The 19,684-nt window shown below is 29.4% G+C and overlaps 1 protein-coding gene across 1 annotated transcript in view; it reads right to left on the bottom strand.

The window, feature by feature from the left end:
- The window catches only part of LOC136981053 (serine/threonine-protein phosphatase 2B catalytic subunit 2-like), a 129,702-nt gene that overhangs the window by 80,001 nt on the left and 30,017 nt on the right, over nucleotides 1-19,684 (bottom strand). The window contains exons 2-4 of the mRNA XM_067277329.1: nucleotides 15,126-15,329; nucleotides 13,636-13,760; nucleotides 7,840-7,951 (exon numbers count right to left, since the gene is read on the bottom strand). Coding sequence (XP_067133430.1) covers nucleotides 7,840-7,951; nucleotides 13,636-13,760; nucleotides 15,126-15,329 — 441 coding nt within the window. The remainder of the gene's footprint in view (nucleotides 1-7,839; nucleotides 7,952-13,635; nucleotides 13,761-15,125; nucleotides 15,330-19,684) is intronic.

The following is a 19,684-nucleotide window of genomic DNA, read 5'->3' on the forward strand; positions in this document are numbered from 1 at the left end:
ATTTTTTATAGTCTTTGTGAAACTGTTGGGTATTCATTAAGTTTTGTATCAGTTTTTATTTTTTAAAGGTGAGAGATTAACTGTCCTATCGGATATTTGTTAACGGTTCAACAGCAAAATTTTGAATTCATACGGGCCTCACATTTACATAATTCTTTCATGCACTAGTTGATTTCTGTTCACTGAATTTTTGTGAGTGCTTTTCTGAACCTTTTATTTCAAAAAGACATTAATAATATTATGAAGTCTAAAAGGAGTGGAGTGCCAAGAACAATGTTCACCTTAGAAACCAAGCAAGAGATAATAGCCAAGGTAAAGAGTAGGCAGAAGATGTCTGATGGTGCTAGGCATTATGGCTTGAACAGGTCTACAGTAGGCACAATCTTAGCTAAGAAAGATATAATCAAGAAGACTTGAGCAGCTAAAGGAGTAAAGAAAATCACATCTGAGAAACAAAAATGTGCCATCTATGAAAAAATGGAGCGATCGCTTTTAGTTTCTTATTACATGTAAATAAACACAGTAAGAAAGTATATGATTTTTTATTTATTTTTTGGAGTTTCCAAAATGAATTACTCAAATTCCCATAAAAATCTATGGTAAATTGATAATCAGTTAATGAACAATTCGAATAGTGAACAAAGTCTTGGAGCAGATTATGTTCGTTAACCAATCACCCACTGCACAAGAAATCACTCCATAATGAACAGAAGAAAATGTGTTAATAAAATTTTTCTCCAATTTCATAAAAAAAAAATTTAGAACAGAATAAAATAAATGAATTTTCTATAATTAAAACATTTAGTTTTAACACTTTAATCAGATTCTGAAAAATTTTCTGTGTTATGTGGTTAACAAAAAAAAAAAAAAAAAAAAAAAAGCTCAGTCTTTTATGATTCCACAAAAATAGGTCAGTAGAAAGAATTTAAACATAAATACAGTAGAGCGTCGATAACTGGAACCAATTGGGGACTGGGGTCATTCCAAGTAGTGATTTTTTCCAATTTCCGATTATGTACGAAAAAATATATTAACTTGTCCGATGTTCAAATTTTTCTTTGTCGCGTATCGCTTCCTGTTGAATTTTTCTCCATTGCGTGTCGCTTCGTGTTGAATTTTCGTCGATTTTAAGCCTAACGAAAATTTTTATAATAATAATCGAGGCTATCGTATCGTTAAAAATTATTTCTTTATTTTGTACAAACAAAATAAATATATTGAAGAATATAAAAAACATGAAAATTATACTTTAGAAGTAAATTTAGTATCAAAAACGTTCGATTCAGCACGACACAGTCCGACTGAAAATCGTTCCAGTTTCCGGCCATTTCAATTACCGACGTTCCAATTTTCGATGCTCTACTGTAAGTTAAAATTGTACTCTCTTAGATTTAATTTCCCAGCTAATGGAAAGTATGGCAATTGGTCAAAGAAATCTAGCAATGAGAGGTGCATAACTTTTCCAGCTGTTATGAGTTTTTATTAAAAAACTTATTAAACAGATGACACTATACACAATTTTAGTTCTTAATGAAGCAAAAAACTAAAATTGTGTGTAGTGTGTGTGTGCAATTTTTTATATTTTTAATTACTATAAAATGGCAAAAAGCTTAATTTTAAGGTTAGAGATGAGTTTTATGAAAAAATGTAAACATAACGAATAAAATCTTCATTAAGTCTTATCCCTCTTGAGATACATAACTCCCCTCTATCTCACCACCCTTCTGATCTTTTACCACCAAAATTTAATAGCATCAATGCCTCTCATATGCAAGCCATCATGTCAAATTTCATTTCTTAATCTTTACCCCATCCTGTGATATTAAACAAAATAGATGTCATCACATATATCCATAAAATTTTTTTTTCTTTCTTTTCTGGATTCAGGTCTCAAAATGTGGAGATTTTTGCAAAAAACTTACAGTGTCAAATTTGACATGATTCCAATACTTTCTCTTATGTATACATAACAGCCAAGAAAGTAAAATGACCCCTGAAGATTTTTAATTTTTGGACCTTAAATGTCAAGAAAAGCAAGAAAATTTTGGGGTTCTATCTGTACATATGGATGTTAGTGTATGTACATGGGTCCCCCATACACACACACTAACATCCATATGTACAGATAAAATCATTTTGTGAAATGATTTTGTTCACCCACTTTGAAGTTTAATAACTCCTGTACCTTTTGTCAAAAATTTCTGAAATTTTGCAGGGAAGTTTGTGTATTAGAGACATTGATACTATTGAATTTTGAAGTTAAAGGTCAAGGGAGTGAGGAGATAGAGGGGGGATTGTGTAATATCTCAAATGGGCTCAGATTTAATAAAGATTTTATTCATAATTAGCATTTAAAATTTTTTAATAATATTCATCTCTATCCTCATCAAGCATAGATTCAATATCAAAATCAATCATGGAAACCATTTGTATCAATTTAGCTATGCTAGCAAGCTTAATGTTTGGGTTCTGCACAAACTGTTTAAAGCAAACAGCCTAGAATACATTTCTCTCAGCAATTCACTAAGAAAACATGAGAAAGAGATCCATTTCTGAAGTAGATGATAATAGGCAATAAAAAATGGATCACATACAACAATGTCAAGTGCAAATAATATTGGGGGTTCTATAATAAACCACCACAAATCTTTTCAAAAGCAGACCTTCACCCAAACAAAATCATGCTTTTGATTTGATGGGACTGGAAGGGTGTTGAGTTCTATGAGATACTTTTGAAGAACAGAACAAATTAATTTGGATGTGTACTGTGGCCAAATAGACAAACTGAATGCAGCTATTCAAGCAAAGTGTGTGGAATAAATAAACAGGAAGGGTATCCTCTTCCATCACAACAATGCCAGGCCTCACTCACCTTTGCAAACATGGTAAAAATTATTGGAGCTGGGCTGGGAGGTCTTGTCACATCCTCCATATTCACTAGATATTGTCCCCTCTGATTACAAACTGTTTTGTCCCCTTCAAAATTCTTTCAATGGACATTGTGTTATATTATAATCCATTTTTCACCATCCATTATCTGCTTCAGAAATGGACAGTGCTCTGTTTCAGAGGAAGACATTAAACAGCATCTGGAACAGTTTTTTGCACCAAAAAACAGGAAGTTCCTTGAGCAAGGAATTGTGGCACTGTCCAAAAGATGCAGAATTGTAAATCAGATTGTAAATCAAAACAACTCACACATTATTGTATAAATTGTCCTTCACTTACACAATGAAAACCACATGGACTTGATTGAACCCTATAACTACAAAAAGTCACTTTCAACATTAAGGAATACATTTTCTAATAGAACTTTATTATGTTAACCCTTAGCCTGCCGTTTGCCACGCCCCCTTATTTTGTAAAATGGCCAAGGGCAAAATAGCAGGCAATATTATTTTAAAAATTCCCCAAAAATTAAATTATTACTTTATTCATATGAAAAAAATCGCATATATTTATCAATATAGTTAGTTTTAAATAGGACAATTTTCAATAAAGTTTGTTTGAAAAATTTATGAGAAAAAAAAAAAAAAAATATATGATAACTGACATTCAAAGTTGAAAATTTGTTACTTTTTGTCAAAATTAACATTGTCTGGTTACTTCATTCTTAAGCAAGAAACGAGAAAATTCACATCCAGGCGTTAAGTGTTAAAGAATACGCTATAATCACTAGCGCTTTCGACGAAACTATTTTCGTCTTCCTCAGGTGGATAAAGACGGATAAAATCCTCTTTCGAATCAAAAAATTTTCGAAATGCAAAAACCGCTTTAGAACTTTGGAACACACTCCTCACGGCCAAATCTTAGGAGGCTACTGTGCAACGACAGGGATGCTACCTCCGTACTAGAGAGGTCTGGAATTTACTCCATCCCATTGGAAAATATTGCTTCCGGTATTTTCCCCACTACGTTGGTGCGACAACCAGAATGTTGGCCTGTCGTATTTCCGAACACCAACTTTCCATCAGGGCAGGCAAAGCAGACACCGAACTAGCAAGAATGGTGTTACAGCACCCATACACCCCACTATGGGACCAGGTGATGATGCTCAGGCATTGTAATAACAGGAGCATCGTGTTCATTTGAGAGGCCTTTCTTACCGCTGCACTAAATCCATGCAACACGCCCACGCTTGATTTGCCTGTTATGTGGGTTAACTTATATAACAGATTAAAACAACACCTCTAGCTCCACATTTCAGTAATTTATAACGCATGCACTACGTCACCACGCGCGCACATTTAAATTTCTTCTCGCTCTGTTCCATCGGTGAGTGTGTTCCAAAGTTCTAAAGCGGTTTTTGCATTTCAAAAATTTTTTGATTCGAAAGAGGATTTTATCCGTCTTTATCCACCTGAGGAAGACGAAAATAGTTTCGTCGAAAGCGCTAGTGATTATAGCGATATTCGTTAACACTTGACGCCTGGATGTGAATTTTCTCGTTTCTTGCTTATGAAAGAGATCGGCGTGAAGTCCACCATCGTTACGATTTACTTCATTCTTATTGTCACTGAGCCAGAATGACACAAAATATTGTTCTGTACAATTTGATATAACATTTATGCATGTACGTTTATTCATTGTGAAATTATTGCACATTATATCAAACATTTGTTTGAAATCTAAACTTTATTCTGCTTTCAACTAATATAATGAACTAATATACTTTATTCATTTCATATCAAACAAGATTATATATTTTTGTAATAAACATATGATTACCAGTAGCAATAGATGTAACATTTGCTGATATTTTAGATTTAAAAAAAAAATTAAAAATTAAAAAAATATATAAAATATTAGAACTGAAGGTCATAACTTGAATATTTATAATGCATTAACATATTATAGCTGAATAAACTTATTATAGCATTAATGAACTTATTATAGTAACATTATTGCATGAATATGCTAAAAATGAAATAAAAACTTATCAGAAAATGAAAAATTAAGAAAAAAAAAACCGATAATTAAAATTTTTTAAGTCAACAAAACACCACCTGGACAAAAATATGTGAAACAGACGATAAACAAGACGTTGCCGTCAAGTGCTGACATCTGTTGTCGATAAATTTTATAAAAATCGATTGTTAACAGGGTAACGATCAATCATTACCCTGGCCTTTTTGCTAAACAATTAGGGTAATGATAGATCGGTACCCTGGCCGGGAAAGGGTTAATGACCTGAAGACTCCTAAATTAGCCTATTAAATACATAAAAAATTACTACAGGAATTTTATTAGAAGATACTTGCAAATATCAAGCAATTTTCAAAGTGTTAAACAATTTTGTACCTGATATATGGATACAAAATGGCTATCAATAGCTAATGCTGAATGCTGAGTAAAGTGTAATTTCTGTTTGGTATATTACTGGTATAAAATATTCCTAATCGGTTAACAAAACTTATGACTTTTATGATATTCATGACCATCAGGAATTTTAACTGCTATTATGAGCAGACTTACACAATCATCTAAAAGAATGAATTTTTTCTTATAATTCTGAAACCAACAGATCCGAAAGTGAATTTAGCCATTGCATACATGATGCAATGAATTGTGAAAAGAGCTGATGTTAGTGTTATTAAATCTAAACCTATATATACAATATTTACTACTATTAAATCAGTAAAAAAACATATATTTGTCTTAATACCATATTTTTGCAGATTTTCTGGCATGTCAGTCTATACAGGGAGACCATAAAATCAGATATTTCCATACAGTAAAAACTGACAAGCGAGTTTAAGTGAGGTTATACATCCCTTTTTAGAGGATGCATGAAAAAAAACTCATTTTTGACAGTTTCATGTCAGCATTACATTAAATTTCTGCATTTTATCCTCTTTCTGGCAATGTAAAATACTCATGGAATACCAAAAGTGCTTTTCTTATTTTTCTTTTATTATAATTCAATCCAAACATGCAAAAATAAACACATCAAATTTCAGAAACTCACTAAAAATTATCTCAAATTATCCCCTTTGTGTGAAATTTGAGACAAAGATGTTATTTCTAAGTTCAGGCTAGATTGTCAATGCAGCCCACACTGACTAACTACTACCACCACCACTACTACTACTGTCAATAACCCATTAATTAATTGTTTTATTGTCCTGTAAATGAAAATTCTCTTCCAGATTTTAAGTCAGTCAAATTACAATGATATTTTATTTTACAGGAAAGAATGTTTTACTTAACATTTATTTAACAATTAGTTTTTTAGATCTGATTAATTTTATTTTTTAGTTGCAGTTTAACTGACATACCAGTAACTCTGGGTTCCCAGCATGCTGGTCTCTCCCGGTTATGTGGTATGCCAGTCAATCTGCGAAAATACAGTAAATGTTTTATAAAAATAATCTTTCAAATTTGCAATGATCTATTAGTCATTGTACAAAATAAATACATTTCATATTTATGAAAATGTTTTTAAAACAGTAGCCCCTTGTTATATCTCTCTTGTTGGGAGACAAAAATAAGCATATAACAGAGTACTAAAAATTCTGGACTTATAGTAAACAGATGACACATGCTATGGTATCTCTATTCTTTCATCAACAAGTGTTTCTGATATAAAATAAGATTAGTTTTATAATACTGAATTTTATTCATAGTTATATCATATTAATTGATGTTTACCACAAACACTCATTTAGCATTATTGTTTATTTAACAATGACATTTAAAAACAAACACTGTCTATATAAAAACAAAATATCAGTTGTAATTTTATTATACAGTACTATATTTCATAATAAATTGCTTATTAAAAATTTGTGTAATTTATACTTTTCAATAAAAATTATAAATACAGTAATTGAAAATTTAAAAAATAAATATTGAACATATAATAATTATCAAACTCTATAAAATCACAGAGTAAAAATTCTCTAAAAAGTAAAGTTACTACTGTATAAAAATTTTAGAACTTTCCCTTCAGAAATAATTCTTTTTCTTACACATTACACAGTGAATTCAAAATGTCACACTTTATGTGAATTGACAATATTAAGTCAATTCATATAAAGGTACAAAATTTTGAATTCACAGACACTTGTAAATGAGATAGTACTTAAAACCAATAAATAAACAACTTTTAATATCAAATGGTAAATCAACATAAATGATAATTGATCAGTCCACTGGTTTTGCTTATTTAGATCTTGACAAATTTATTGTTTCATCTGCAGTGGTAATTCAGGGACAATGGTAGGAATAAAATAATTTCACTGCAAAAAAGAAATTCAATGACAACTGATATTTTAAAGTTTATTGACACAAGTGCTTTTAAAATTTGAGGACAAAAAAAAAAACATGATATATCCAAATCCACGTTATAATGAGGGGCTACTATATATTCAATTTGAAAATTTACAGTAAAGCATTTTATTACTATATTCAAACAAACAAATGAAAAATATGCAATTAAAAGTAAATGTTCTTGTGGATGAACAAGTCTTCAACAATTAACATTTAATAACATTTTGTTCCTTTTATAAAAATTTGTATTCTAATAAAAAATAAATCTACATTTAACAATTCAATTTAAATAATTTTCATTTTAAAATAAAAAAAAATTATAGTAATGAAATTCCAGGTTGTTTCTGGTTTTTCAAGGTACTCAAAATTTTAGCTAATTTTTATTTTTCTGGTGTGTAAATGTGAGAATGTAATAATAAGGATAAATTTTTTTTGAAATTTTGTAACAATGAAAAGAAAAACAAAAATAAGAACAAAATATATTATTCTAAAATGTATATATTTAAATGAATGTATATATTCTAAATACATTTAAATATAATTTTGAAAAAACAAATAATTACTTACTTTCTAACTTGAATGTAAAATATTCAGTTAGATGCCTGCATTCATGATTACCTCTAAGTAAAAACAAAGTAGTTGGATGGCATATTTTCAAAGCCCACAAATATAACACACACTGCAACAATAATAAAGTTGTGAAAAATTTTAGTTTTATTTATTAATTATGATTTTAAAAATTAAAGAAAAAATTTTATTTTAAAATCATTAACAATATCTTCTCACAATAATACATATATAGGCCATTCACTAAGTAACGTCTCTATGCAAGTGTTTTCATACAATTGTCGTTATCTACAAGCAGTTAGACAATAAATGATTCTTTATTTCATTAGCTTTATTTTAATGCATAGTAAAACTAGTTTGAATTTAGTTGTGTTAAAAATGATTGATACTTTTTCAACTGTGTTGATGCATGTGAAACAATTGATCAGTTATAAAATTTTTAACCCATAAAAAGTATCTTCAAAAAAAAAATTATGAAAGATTAGTGACAGTTTATAGTGCTGGGACTTTATGGACAAAGCCAATGGTTCTGCAACACGACAATACTAGATCTCACAACAGTGCTTTTATATCAATTTTATTCACATGTAAGAAAATGTTCAAGCCACTACAAGAAAATAGTTCCAAGAACAACCTGAAGATTTTTACAGAGATGGTGTAAGGCAATGTAACAAATAGGCAATCTGCTAAAGGGAATGCTTTCTGAGGAAACTTTCTTTAGGAAACTGACCCTTATTTAATGTTAGACATGTGAATAAAACCTAAAAAACTCCATACAGCCAATTCGTTGACTCATGACCAACTACTAGTGTTCAGGGGTTTTATCTGTTTAGTCTCTGGGGTGGGCCAGATACAGATTTGAAAAATTTGCTAAATAATTCACGTTTAATACAGATATTGGCATATCTGTATTAAATTGCAGTTTTTTGCTAAATAATTCATGTTATTTAGCAAAAAAGCTGAAAGACAAACAATTGCAGCAGCCTTGTAAGACCACTGTACGAGAGGACAGGCATACAGTGCATATGGCTATGACCAGCTGTACTGCAACATCAGCAGCCACAATGCAAAAATTAAGGTGCATTGCACAACAACCTGTGTCAGCACATACCATCCAACGTCACCTGCTGCAGTGGGGAAGTTTTGCCAAATGTTCATTGTTGCAGTTGCCTTTAATTCTGCACCACAGACATGCAGCTGAAATGGCAAGTAGAATGCCACACCTAGAACCAAGAATGGCAGAACATTGTCTTCTCTGATGAATCATGATTCTGTCTACAGCATCATGATGGTTAACTCCATGTCTGGCAGTACTGCAGCAAGAGAGTGTCTGGCCCTTACATTTTGTATTGCCATACTGGTCTGTCACTTAATGTTACAGTTTGAAACACTACTAGTTTCTATTCTTGCATCTGCCTAGTATGCATTGACAGTATACTCAACAGCCAGCTACATCTTCAGCATTTTGAACTCTATTCACTTCCTGTATCTTGAGTTTGCCGGTGGCCATTTTTCAACAGGACAATGAGTGACCATAAATTTTACAGAATGTCCAACAATTCTTCAATACCTATCTGGTTCCTGTTCTTCCATGGCCTGCCTGTTTTCCTTATTTATCACCTATTGAACATATTTGGTAAATGATCGTCCTGTGACTGACACACCACCTGCTGTTATGTTGAATGAACTTTGGCAACGCACGAAAGCAGCATAGTATGACATAATCCAAACAATCGTCCAAAACCTTTTTCATTCAATGCCCCAGTATGTGGCAGCTGTTATTGCTGCTCAGGGTGACTGCACAAAATACTAATTTTTTGCATGTTCTGATAGTCGAACAGAGCTGTTAATTTAATTTTACTCTTGTGTCCTATGTTATTTGCCCAATAAATATTGTTTCAATATCTATAGTCCATCATGATACTTGACCAGCACAATACACACACACTAGGGCAATGGAGAGTCAAAAAGTAACTTGTACTTATATGAAAATTACAAGTATGAGACATATGGTCCAAAAATTTCTTTTTGTATGAATGTACAATCCAAGTGCTTCTTTTTGACATAATCACCAAGTTTATTCAAAAAACATTTATCTTAGTGCAGCAAGAGTGTTTCTATTCCTTCTTGGAAGTATTCCCATCCAATATGCAATAAACCATTCTCATATTGCATTTGTGATGTCTTCAGGACTCATACCAATGATTCAAAAAATCCTTTTTTTGTGGGACTAAACACAAAATCACAAGATATAAGGTCTGTACTATAGGGAGAATGTTCCCATACAGTCCATTTGAATTTTTCTAGTAGCCTTTGTGATACCTGTTGAATGAGGTGTAGCACTGTCATGCAAAAGCACAATGCCTTTTGACAATTTTTTTGGCCAATGATCTTTAATTGCCTTTCTCAGTCTCTTCAGAGTTTGATAATATGTGGCCACAACTGTAGTCCATTTTGTCATGAATTAAAAATGCATAACACCTTGATTGTTGAAGAAAAGTATCAGCATCACCTTTCCAGCAGAACTGTTTGGAATTTTTTTTGGAGGAGGAGAAAGGAAATGTTTCCACTCATGTGAAGTTTGTTTCAGTTCCAGTGAGAAGTGAACCAACATCTCGCCTCTGGTCACAATTTGGTCCAAACAATTCCTGTCCTTCTCTGCAATAATCATCCAAAAAACATGAGAGCTTGAAAGTGTTGCCCTTAAGGCCATCTGTCAATAGGTAATGTAGCCCATAGGTAATGTAGCCCATAGGTAATGTAGGATCTGTCAATAGGATATGTACCCATTAAGCACAAACCTTTCGAAACTGCAGAGATATGGAGATGATGAAGTGAGCATGGAAGATTACCTTCCATGCAAAACTTCCAATTCATTTGCAATCTCATTTATCATAGTTTGTTTGTTTGTACAAATCAGTTCATTAATGCAGTCAACACTGCCCTTCAATGTTTCATTGTTGAATTTGATGAGCATTTCTGCCAATGATTGTCATCAAAGTTCGTGTGCCCATTCTCAAACAATGTGCACCATTTTACAACTACATGGGCAAAAGTGCTTTCTCACCATACACTTCCCTCAACTGGCATTTAATTTCAGTGGGGTTACACCTTTTTGCCATAAAAAACAAGTTACTGCATGGACTTCCAATTTGGACACTACATCTTTCATAACTAAAAACAGACTAAACTCTGCAGCTAGGCAAGAACTCTCTAGCACGCAAGAAATCTACTATGCCTTGTAGCTGAAAGTATTTTCCACCAAATTTCATCTAAATAACAAAATAAACAAAAATCATCTAAATCAGTGGTTCCCAACCTTTTTTGACTTGTGTACCTCTTGGAAGCCCATTTTTCTAAATTGTACCCCTTACGTTAGAAAAATGTTTGTACTTTATATAGTTGTATTTTAAATTTTTGCAACTCTAATTAAATAGCAGTGACATGGCAAGGAAGGTGCACAGGGCCACTGAACTGATGAAGATTAAAAAGGTTATCTGTATAGGTACAATATTTAGTGTTTGGTGTTTTATCCACTTTTCTACATACCACACCATTGCTCTTTGAAGTTGGTTAATAAAAAAGAAACTAATAATAAATTGTATACATGTATTTAAAACTCAGAAGATCAATTTACTGAATTCAAGTTATGTGAAATTGAAAAAGACTACAATGCAGAATTTGAATATTCTTTTAGTACACCTGCCATTATTAATTTTTCTTTGTGTGACTCTAAACTACCTAACACATAACCCAGTTGAGAATTGATGATCTAAATAAACAAAAAGTTCTTGCCAACTGCAACTTACTTTTTGACTCTTCCTCATATATATTTATATATTCTAAGAATTTGTGATTTGTATTACCACTCTATCTGTATATAAAACTGAAAAGAAAAGTTTTAAAAATATTTCATAGTTCATATGTAGTTTATCACACCTAATATACTGTAAATAATAATCTTAACAGAAGTCCTTGTTTTGGAAAATGTTTAAGCCTAATGGGCTTCTAATAGAGAAATGCAATAAATACAAAATGAAACAAATAAATAAATTATGATTATAAAAATAATCACATTTTATTCATTGTCTATTATGAATGTACAGTATATTTGTATGAAGATTAGATTTTCTGGCAGTTTAAGTTTTGCCAGATCAACCAAGGTCAAGTAGTAATAACTCAAGTAAATCCTCAACAGTATGTCTGTTCTCATTAATATCTTTACTAGTGTAATTTATATTTCATGGAGAGTGTCATAATATCTGTTTCATAATCTATTTTAAGCTCATTCAAAGTTTATAACACCACCCAATAACTGCTATTTAGCCACATCTAATATAAGCTATAGAAAATTCAGCATATTAACTATAAATTTTGCATAATTTGCAGGATGATAAAGATAACTGTATTTCAAAAATTTCATTAGGATTTCTATGCTTGGCACTTCAGGTTATATATCCAAGTAAATAATCTATCACCCAGCCCAATTTATCAATATTAAACCAAATATCTAATTGTTGAATTTATCATAAGTTTGAGCTACTAATTTAATTAACTATCTATGTAATTTGTAATTTATAACAAATTATATTAATTAATTAAATTAGTACCATAACCAATAAATCTGGCAATTAGATATCTGAATTAATACGCCCAAGTAATATTTTATAATAAGAATCTAGTTAAATTAGAGTTACCAATGTTGCATCTGAGCACTAGATCAGTGGGCAAATATTTACTTTTCTGATAATTCTAGATTCGGTTTTCACAATAAATTTCAGCATATTTTAATATGGAGGATCAGAAGAAAGAAACCATCATAAACCAATCATTTAATTTAATGGTTTAGAAATGGATCATATTTATGATCTCCACTTCTTTAAAACTGAATATCTGATTTATGATATGTTCACAAAATACTGGAATTCCATTTATATCTTAACAGAGATGTAGTTAATCCTAACTTTAATAATTTCATAATGCAAAAACAGAGTTCATTTATATGATGGAAAAATATTTTGAAAATAAAAATAGCCAATAAATCATATGACTAGCTGATCCTTCCAACCTAAATTCAATATAACACAAAATATTCTGAAAAAACATGTAACAGCATATATAATCTCTACAGACTACATTTTTCAAAACTATACTCTGTGATCACGTTTAGAATTAAAACAAAAGTTAAATCTACAGTTTGCAAGAAACTGGCATTCACAAACTCTAATTCTAATAGATTCAGTTAACTTTTACTCTGGAATATTAATAATTTAAAATTAAAACAGGGTTGATGCTTTTTAATGTTTTATAGAAGCCAAATAACTCTTGACAGTAATTGTGACAAATAACAGGAAGTGATGTAGTAGAAACTTTGGTTGTGAATGATTATGTTTAGAACCATGATGCTTGTAACTCTAGATTGTATAGTGCAATCAACAATCTTGAAATCCCCATCTCTCTCAGAATCTTATACTTTTCCTTAGTTACATCTAGAGTATTTCCATATTCTGGGTATCACACTATCACATTGTATTCTGTAATTTTTATATTTATGATTTTGTATAAAAATTATAAAATTTATTGTATAAGATATTTTTTATATGAGTATTTAATAAAGAAAATAGTCTACATATTTAATGCAATATTCAAGGATTATTCCACATTTTCTTCTTATATATTGGAGTATACAATACAAATATAATAATGTCTTTTGTTATTAATAAAAAAGTAATGACAATTTTTCACACACACACATGCATCTATGCAACATTTAAATTTCAAATAATTATAATTTACCTCTATGCTGAAATAACCTCTATCTACATAATCTCCAAGAAATAAATATCTTGTAGAGGCAGGTGGGCCACCAACTTCAAATAGTTTCATTAAATCATAGAATTGTCCATGTATGTCACCACATACTAAAAAAGACCAGGCAAATCAATAATTTTATTATTTACTCTTAAATTTATTTATAACTGCAAAGTAATAATATATAATTGATGACTACTCCCTAACAAAACAGGTAGTCAATATTTTTAATGATTTTGATTTGAAAGCTGTTATTACACAATGTCTAAATTTCAAAGTTGTAACTGGCAATTAAGGCTCAGAATACCTTTTCTTTAAGAAAAAAAGTAAAACTGTAGCTATAAGATACAGAAAATGTAACAAAAACTAATTCATTTATCAGAAGTATATTTAAAAAAATATTTTTCAGTGTTAATAGTTAAAAATTACTTTGTGTAAAATTTTATACCAAATACATTTAATAGTATAAATAAACAACTACTAGCCCATTATAGATAATGATCAACCAATGCCGAATTATCGGGCTAGCAAATGGCTATAGTAATATTAATAATTTAAGATAATTTGGTATTAGAGTTAGGCGTTAGGCGCCATCTCTTGCTAAATTTAATAATTAGAATTTTAATTAAATAATTTAAATAAATTTAGGCCTAACTAGAAGAAAAGAAACGTTGGTTGATCGTTATCTATAACAGGCTAGTAGTTGTTTATTTATATATATACGCCTTGCCGGGGTTGCGATGGCCGGTTGAGTGCCTTTGGGAGAACGTGGGCAATTAATGTGTCCCCAGCCGGCGTTGTAATGACCGTCGGTCGTACGGTAATCTTATATCATCTGGAAGGAAAGAGCGGATCAAAGATCTGGGTAGCGTAACTGGTAAGATGTCTGCACGGATAGCAGAAGTTGCGGGTTCGAGTCCCGCTTCGGGCCGTTTCTTTTCTTCCAGTTAGGCCTAAATTTATTTAAATTATTTAATTAAAATTCTAATTATTAAATTTAGCAAGAGATGGCGCCTAACGCCAGTACCAAATTATCTTAAATTATTAATATTACTATAGCCATTTGCTAGTCTGATAATTCGGCATTGGTTGATCGTTACATTTAATAGTATTATAATTACAATGAAACCCCCTATTTAATTTTTTCTCAGGTACCATTAGATTTTAGTCTAAAATTAAGGCAAAACTTAGAATAGGGATTTTGGGAAAATGATAAAAATCAATTGCAATGAATGAATTTAATATTTATGCCAAGTAATTTCTTCTAGTGCTTTTCTAATATAAAAATTTAATGGTAACATCTTAAAATTCATATTATACTCAATAAAATTGAATGGAATATTAATAATGATAATTTTAATCACGAATAAAAGTTTCTTATTCCACAAGTTTATTATATTTTGATTAAATGTATACACATTAACTAGCAGTCATATAAACATCATAGTGTCATACTACAAATGTTTCAAAATTACCTGTTATTGGAGCATCAATGTCAAGCATTGTGCTCTCTTTTCTCAAAATTGCAGCACCTTCATTGATAATGCGTAAAGCACAACTTTCTTCCAATCTGCCTTCTAATATGAAATGTTGTTTTAAAACTTCTACTTGTGGTTTACCTGTCCTTGAATCAAATACTTCACTTGCTGTCAATTTATGACTAGGTGGAAGTGGAACAGCTAAATAAAAATTATAAAATAGTTAGTACTATAAATTTTAAAATGTATCGTATTATTGAATTTTTTTTGTAAAATACTTATATCAGTCCATAAGTTCATGCATATTTTTATCTATAAAAAAAGCAGCAAAAAATTTTAATTAAATTTTATTTCAATCTATAATGTATTCACCATTATTTTGTACAATTTCTTGCCATCTTGATGGTAGCTTTTTAATCCCGTCTTCGTAAAATGATTTCGGTTTTGAATTAAAATATTCAGAAATAGCTTTTTTTACATTGTTCTCATCCTCAAAAGTTTTCCCTTTTAAAAAATTCTGCAAACTGCAAAAAAGATGATAACACTAAGAGCAATATCTGGCAAATATGGTGGATGAGGTAAAATTTCCCAGTTGTAGCTTTCAAGTTTCTGTACAGTTATTTTTGCAGAGTGTGGTCTGGCATTGTTATGCTGCAAGAGAACCTGCTTTCTGTTCACTAACGATGGTCGATTTTTTTTCAATTTTTCATTTAAACACTTTAATTGCTCACAATACATTTGAGCTGTAATTGTTTGATTAGGTTCTAACAGCTCAAAGTGAATTACACCTGACATATCCCACCAAACAGACAAAAGAATTTTTTTTGGATGCAACCCACCTTTTGCAGTCGATTTTGGCTGCTTGTCGCGATCTGTCCATTGTCTTTTTCTCGTCACATTATTATATAGGATGCATTTTTCGTCTCCAGTAACCAGCCTACCAAGAAAAGGTTCTAAAACAATACGGGATAAAAGAGACGTGCAAATGTTTACACGTTGTTGTCAGTTAGCTATTGACAGTTCATGTGGTATCCATTTTCCTAGCTTTGAAACTTTTCCGATTTGTTGTAGGTGTCTATGAACAGTTCCATGGGATGAATTTAGATGTTCCACAATTTCATCAACTGTTAAAGATGGTTCTGCTTCAACTAGTGCAGAGAGAGCATCATCATCAAAGTCAACAGGTCTTCCAGTACGAGCCTTATCCTCCACACTAAAATCATTGTTTCTAAATCTTTCAAATCACTTCTGCGCAGTCCTTGCACTAATTACAATTTGATTATGTACAGTATTTATTTTTTTGGCTGCATTTGTAGCATTCTCACCACTTAAAAATAAAAAGTATAAAATATGTCTTGTATTCGTCCCTTACTTCCATTTTAACGAAAATAAACAACTGAAATGTTCACAATTCTGAACAGTATTATATGAATGAGATCCAATTTAACACTTCAGTGTAAAAATTATCACATTAGACTGACATTTTTAACAGCAAAACAAGATTTTTCTCAAGGTCATAAAAATGAGCATGGACTTATGGACTGACCTGATATAATTCAGATCAGATAACAGATATTTATATTATTTTAGTATATTTTCATTATATTATTATCAACAAGACATCAACTTTCAATAACAACAACAAATAAGCATCTGACAGTAAATTCAAAATATTAAATAAATGTGAAAAATATTCTGTAGAAAATTGACAACAGTTGTTATTATTTTATAATAAAACTCAAAACTAGAATAATTACAGTTAAATAAAATGTTAAAATTTCCAAATTTAGAAATAGAATAATTACAGTTAAATAAAATGTTAAAATTTCCAAATTTAGAACTATAGAATTAAAAAAAAAAAAAAAAAAAAAAAAAAAAAAAAAAAAAATGTAAATAAAGTGGATGGGAAAAAATATAAAGACTATATATATATATATATATATATATATGCAAATTTATAATTAAATTCTGTTTAATTGTTATAAATATGATATTTAAGAATATTAATAATCTTATTTTTTATTTCAAATTTATTATAAAAAATTATTCAAATATCTGATAATAAAGTAGTTGTCATAGCAACTGTTTCTGTATTTTTGATTCAAATCATTTTAGATATCCCTAAGATGAACAAAGGTATTTAAAAATATTTAAATGAATTTTCTGAACTAAATTATCAGTAAAATTTAGATATTATTAATATTTTAAAGATCAATTTAAAAAAAAAAAAAACTGATGAACTGAAGAACAAACAATTTTTATAGAATGATATGAAAGACACACACTTACATTTTTTTTTACATAAAAATGTAATAAATTTATAATGGTTGTAGATATAATAAATTAAATATATCATCACAAGAAAGAAAGGAAATGTTAATTTTTAAAAATTCAATTTTTTGGTGTTAAAAACAAATATGACACACAAGAAAAAAAAGTTGTAAGAATATAATAGAATTTATCTAATAGATTCAAATGAAAACTAAATGTTAAATATTAATTTAAAAAAAAAAATTCAGCTATAAGTAAAATATTTTTTTTAAAAAGTTTTACATTTACGAAAATTACACTTGCCAACAGACTACAGCTGTTATTTTAAACTTGTAAAAAAACATCTATATGTTATTCAAATGAAATTTGTCACAAATAATTTTATGTAAAAATATAAATTAGAAACCAAATTCAAATTCATTTTATGATTTGTTTTATTTTAATTATTGAGAAAACCAGTAAAGTTTAACTTATCCAGCTGATTTCAAAACTCTGGCTCTAATCCCAAAACAACAATTCTTTCTGACACTTTTACTATTGTCTATAGAACAAAAATAACTTTGAAATATAAAACATTGGCATTATGTAAACAATTCAAATATAAAAGAAAAACAAAAAAAAAAAAAAAAAAATGCAATTAAATGATAATTTTATTTTATTATATATTTAAAACATCAAGAAGGCTATTAATTAAAAATACTCTGTTGCAAATCAATATGTAATAGTTATGTTTAACATGAAATAAATTCTTTTCTTTTCTTTCGAAGACACAATGTAGTGACGTAAACTTAAACACTGGGCGAATTTTTCATCCTTTTTATTCTGAAATTTTCTTACTGAAATAAATTTTCTTACTGAATTTTCTTTTTCTTACTGAAATAAATTTATAAAACTATAACATTTTTACACCTATCTGATATGTATAGTAGACAGATGTAAAAATATGTAGAAAATGTAAAAATATCTCGGGAATTTAAATCAATCAATGCAAACTTATGTAAATACTAGTGAAAGAGAAACCAAATATTGAAGAGAACATTGTATTCATCTTGAGAAATTAAAATGGATTATAGCAAATCATTTATATAAAATTTTTGGTAAATCTTTATAGTGAAACAATAGATCTTTAGAAAATAATATTACTGAATGTATTAAAAAAAAGAAAATCATTTTAGAAAAACAAAGTTTTCCATTAAAACAAGAAATAATTACTGTTGGCATTAAACAATAAAAACTGTTTAACACTGATAGACAGTAGTTATTTCTTGTTTGAATGAATAATATTCTGGTGTGGTAATCTAATCACTTTTTTAAAATAAAGTTTAAAAAACTTTATGAAAATCTTTAAAACTTTAACAAGTTTTAGTTAACTTATATGCTTATATAATTTGCTTTACATACAAATTAAAATAATCACATACATATATACTTAAAACATGCTTATGTTTTATTTTATAACATTTTAATATGATAATTTAAAATGACAATGAATTAAAATACTTCATTAATGTTAAAATAAATATAGTCATTAAATATACATTTTTAACAATGATAGGAATGATTAATGAAAACTATTAATATTCATGAAATTTGTATATCATAACAATAATGCAAAATAAATTTTCATGAATAAAATGTTTCAAAACTTTTCAAAAATTACAAATATATTGCAAATTTTTAAAATAAATTAAGGCGATTACTAATATTAAGAAGATTAAAAATTTTTTTTTTGTATTTAACTTCTCTGGAAAACTGCCAAAATTTCATTACTTTTCCAATACCTGGAAAACATTTTAGACTGGTTTCCAAAACATGAATACAACCTTGGGCTTTGATCACTCCATCATAGAAATGTAGTTTACCTATACCATAAACAGAAATACTCTCGCATATCATTAGCAATGCTGGCTTCTGGACTACATACAAGCAATATTTTGGGTTGTTTGCTTCTGCACTTAAGCAAATCATTGTTATTTGTTTAAGTGCAATATTTCTGGAAAAATCTGAAACATCAGCTTGTCAGACCATAGAACAGTTATCTATTTAGCTGTTGTCTAGTGGAGGAACTATCTTGATCACCTAAGAGGACTTTATTTGTTCAATTTGGTCAACTAAAAGATTTACCTCTCAAGGTGTGCAATATAACTGGTAGCCATTATTTATTATGTATCTTCTAACTGTGCATTCAGAAATGTCTTGTTTAAAGTGTTCTTTAGCCCATTTTGTAATCATGCAACTGATTGATACCAATTTTTTCTAAGAATGCTGAAACACACTTTCATTGA

This window comes from Centruroides vittatus, unplaced genomic scaffold (assembly GCF_030686945.1).
Source record: "Centruroides vittatus isolate TY-2023 unplaced genomic scaffold, ASM3068694v2 contig_742, whole genome shotgun sequence".
Taxonomy (NCBI): Eukaryota; Metazoa; Arthropoda; class Arachnida; order Scorpiones; family Buthidae; genus Centruroides; species Centruroides vittatus.